General features: G+C 34.6%; 1 protein-coding gene across 1 annotated transcript; it reads left to right on the top strand.

Moving 5' to 3' along the window:
• The first annotated feature begins 101 nt into the window (after nucleotides 1-101).
• On the top strand, nucleotides 102-2,880 carry LOC105570401 (glutathione S-transferase-like). Its single transcript, XM_012027569.1, has 4 exons — nucleotides 102-201; nucleotides 634-770; nucleotides 1,802-1,969; nucleotides 2,220-2,880. The coding sequence occupies exons 2-4, from the start codon at nucleotides 638-640 to the stop codon at nucleotides 2,534-2,536; spliced, it is 618 nt and encodes a 205-aa protein (XP_011882959.1). The 5' UTR covers nucleotides 102-201; nucleotides 634-637; the 3' UTR covers nucleotides 2,537-2,880.
• The last annotated feature ends 1,386 nt before the right edge of the window (nucleotides 2,881-4,266 follow it).

Below are 4,266 nucleotides of genomic sequence, written 5' to 3'. Positions count from 1 at the left end.
TACATATATGTTACATTACTGTGTTTGCTGGGTTCTTTTAAAGAAAATGAGCCACGTCACAACGATAAAGTGGGGATATCTTCCGATAGGCAGAGAATAAATAGAGCAGTTAGCATTAAGCTCTCTGCCGTCGAGTAGCACTGTTGATGACCGTAACAGTACATTAAACGCCTTTTCCGTCTGCGTAGAATTCTTCAAAATGTAAGTAGAACTTTTTCCCATTCTTATCCCCTTAAATTTAATTTAAAGTGGATTTGAAACTGGATAGATTAAACTAACTAAAGATTGTAGATGTTATGATATTACGTCAAATTGCGTTTCACCATCCGGCTAATTAGTTCTCAGTAAACACTTACAGTTGCACAATTTCAATATACATATAATTTACAATGTAATTGTTGTGTACAACACGTGTTATATATTACATTTGTATTGTTAAGAAAAAAATTATAATATTGATGTTATGTACTCGTTAGTTGCTGTTTGTTGGGTTGCCGACAAATTAGCAACACTCATTATGAACAATATGTTTGAAAGTTGCAATAGAACATCAAGGCTGCAAAATATTATTAAATATCTTATGTTATACGATAAGAGAATACGATAGTTATTATTCCGTGTCTTTTTGTTCAGCGACATGCCTTCCTACAAGTTGATTTATTTCCCCGTCACTGCAGTGGCCGAGCCAATTCGATTCTTGTTCAACTATGCTGGCATCGAATTCGAGGATGAACGTTTCGACAGGAAAGATTGGCCAAAACTTAAACCGAGTATGTACAATTGATTAACATTAATAATACATGTCGCTGTCAACGATCACTTGTCGCCAGCTTAATCCGACTCGATCGTTCTGCAAATCTGATTTACGAATACAATTATGACGTGGCAAAAATTATATGTAATGTAGCTTTTGCATTATTTTTTGGAGCAACGAACTATCGAAACATACTTCTTCACTTTTAACATAAAATATTTTGATGTAATAATTACGCTACACATTTAATAATACGAGGGTGAGTCAAAAATTATCTGCACTTTTCGTTCTACAATTTATTTACACAAAAATAGGGGTTCAATGTGTACACCATTTTTCAACATAGTCTCCTCCCTTGGCAATGCACTTGGTCTAGCCATCCACAAGCTTGCGTATTCCTTCCGAGAAGAAGATTTTCGATTGGTCGCAAAGCCACTTTTGCACCGCTTCCTGCAGCCCAGATCTTGCTCCCTCCGACTTTCATCTGTTTGGACCGCTCAAGGATGCTAGCGAGGTCGCTAATTTTCTACAGACGTAGACGTGCAGGAAGTGGTGCAAAAGTGGCTTTGCGACCAATCGAAAACCTTCTTCTTGGAAGGAATACGCAAGCTTGTGGACCGCTGGACCAAGTGCATTGCCAAGGGAGGAGACTATGTTGAAAAATGATGTATACATTGAACCCCTATTTTTGTGTAAATAAATTGTAGAACGAAAAGTGCAGATAATTTTTGACTCACCCTCGTATATGGTAAATGTACAGCAGAAAAGATTGTCGTGAAAATAAGACTGAATTGCTAAACTGAGACTTGTGAAAACAAATTAAGATTTGGGTTGCCAAAGTAACAATAAGACTTAAAAATGTAATTGTACTTCAATTATGTGCAATGATTAATCGTAAAAACTCTCAATGTATATGTACATATAATATATAGATATAACATCCAATTGTTGTAGATTTAAATTCACAATAACCCAAGAGTGTCCCTAGAAACCTTATCAATTTTAACAGTATATTGTATATTCATGCGTTCTAATGTTATCTTTCAGCTATGCCATTCGGCAAAGTACCCGTACTTATAGTAGACGGGAAGAAGATCGATCAGTCCGTAGCTATTGGCCGTTACTTTGCGAAGCAATGCGGTCTTGCTGGCAAGAACGATTGGGAGTCTCTGGAAATCGATTCGACCATCGACACCATACACGATTTACGCCTCAGTGAGTAGATAATATTATATTTGCGCTATACTTATCGCTTATTTACCAGGACAGGAGATTTATTTTAAAAACAGATTTGTATCACAATTTTAGTAGGTTTACATCTCAATAATGGTCAGATTTATTCCGAAACAATGATGAATAGTGAAGAAACATGTTTTTTAACATCTACATTGATTTCTATTCCCTGAAATGATTGTCATCTGAGTTGTCACACTTATTTGTCTTATCTTTTTTTTGTTTGCACCAGATATTGCTGGTTTCTACTATGAAAGTAACGAACAGGCTAAAGAGACGAAACGTAAAATTGCCAAAGAAACAACGGTGCCATATTATTTGGAGCGTTTGGACGCTCAAGTGAAGAAGAACGGCGGTTACTTCGTCGGTGGTGCTCTGTCGTGGGCCGATTTCACTTTTGTCGCCCTTTTGGAGTATCTGAACTTCATGATGAATGAGGACATCGTCGAGAAGTATAAGAACTTGAAACAACTTCAGAAGAAGGTCGAAGAAGTACCGGCCATCAAGAAATGGATCGCGAAGCGTCCAGCATCTATACTAGTATACTGATCAAAAATATTATATATATATATATATATATATATATATAATAATTTATATGTAATAAAATGCTGGTTAAGTTTCTGATAGAATCGGTTATTTGTTGGTGTAAATTTGAATAAAATATTGATTTGTTTTTTAAAGATTGTGCTTCTATCTACGTCAAGCTATATTATAATTTCAAGAACTACGCCTTGAAGGTACAATTGTATACTTTATCAGCCGTTGTAGACTTGTTACTCGTATATTATCAAATGACAAAGATAAAACTATATGTGATTAAAACTTGAACTATTGTACTTCATTACGTACTTTTGTATTTCAATAAATTTACAATTAATTAATTAATTATATTTAATTTTTTGTGGACTTCTTTCGTTTCCACGAAATTTACCTTTTTATTCGCCCACTTTTTTCATAATCCGTCTACGTTCTTAATTTATGATAAAGTAAAATTATTAGAAGATAATGATAGATATTTAACAAGTAGTTACGAAAAATTGAAAGCGTCTTTTTAGATATAAAAAAATGCTTTTCTATCATAAAGTGTTAAGTTTATATCATAAACTTTACACCTTAAATGGACAAACAAGAATGACTGGACATTTTTATAATAATACATACATATATCTTAAAAACAGTTCAACTTAATTGAAAGAGGCCATTCACTACCCCCGCCGATTTCGATCGGCGGTTTCTTTTTCTTTTCAATGTGACTTTTTACAATTTTATTATTTATTTAATTTTTCTTATAATTTACTTTACAACGTATACAGTATTATAAAAGAAATAATTACATTATAAAATTATTGAGTTATGTCCCCCTGTCTCTGCCTACCGAATCCCTACCTGCTTGTATTCCGATGTATAGTCCTATCCATGTTCCTACCTACTCGCGTTTCAACTTTTTGTTTCAACTTGTTGTATATGTATAACACGTGTGTTATGTAACAGTTATATTGTTGAGTAGGAAATTTTAACTTACAGTTATGTAACTGTTACTTTGTGTTTGCTGGGTTGTATCTCTCCAGTAAGCTTCTTTTAAAGAAAATGAGCCACGTCACAACGATAAAGTGGGGATATCTTCCGATAGGCGGAGAATAAATAGAACAGTTTAGTTAGCATTAAGCTCTCTGCCGTCGAGTAGCACTGTTGATGACCGTAACAGTGCATTAAACGCCTTTTCTGTCTGCGTAGAATTCTTCAAAATGTAAGTAGAACAATTATTCCCAGTCTTATCCCCTTAAATTTAGCCTAAAGTGGATTTAAAACTGGATAGATTAAACTAACTAAAGATTGCAGATGTTATGATATTATGTCAAATTGCGTTTCGTGGTCACCATCCGGCTAATTAGTTCTCAGTAAACACTTACAGTTGCACAATTTCAATATACATATAATTTACAATGTAATTGTTGTGTACAACACGTGTTATACAGGGTGTCCTGAAATTCGCGAATCAAAATACCATAGCAAGAAAGTCGTCGAAAAAATAAATTAAAAAGTTATTTGCCATTTTTCGTTCCGAGCAGTAGTTTTTTTTAGATAAAAAGGTTCAAAACAGGCCAATCATACCTTACGGTTGAACGGAAACCTGTCCGTGAGTCGCGCGTCGATAGTGTTAGTGCACTAAACTATCAACGCGCGACTCACGGACAGGTTTCCGTTCAACCGTAATGTATGAGTGGCCTGTTTTGAACCTTTTTATCTAAAAAAAACTACTGCTCGGAACGAAAAAT

The sequence above is a fragment of the Vollenhovia emeryi genome, unplaced genomic scaffold (assembly GCF_000949405.1).
Source record: "Vollenhovia emeryi isolate VEMERY1.0 unplaced genomic scaffold, V.emery_V1.0 DF942042.1, whole genome shotgun sequence".
In the NCBI taxonomy this organism is placed as follows: Eukaryota; Metazoa; Arthropoda; class Insecta; order Hymenoptera; family Formicidae; genus Vollenhovia; species Vollenhovia emeryi.
This window is presented reverse-complemented; position numbering and strand designations above follow the sequence as displayed.

What these genes read in the sequence shown, in the direction of transcription:
- LOC105570401 (XM_012027569.1), top strand. Translation starts at nt 638, where the DNA reads ATGCCTTCCTACAAGTTGATTTATTTCCCCGTCACTGCAGTGGCCGAG. An exon ending in TTGGCCAAAACTTAAACCGA is followed by an intron (nt 771 to 1,801) that starts GTATGTACAATT and finishes GTTATCTTTCAG; the next exon opens with CTATGCCATTCGGCAAAGTA. An exon ending in CATACACGATTTACGCCTCA is followed by an intron (nt 1,970 to 2,219) that starts GTGAGTAGATAA and finishes TGTTTGCACCAG; the next exon opens with ATATTGCTGGTTTCTACTAT.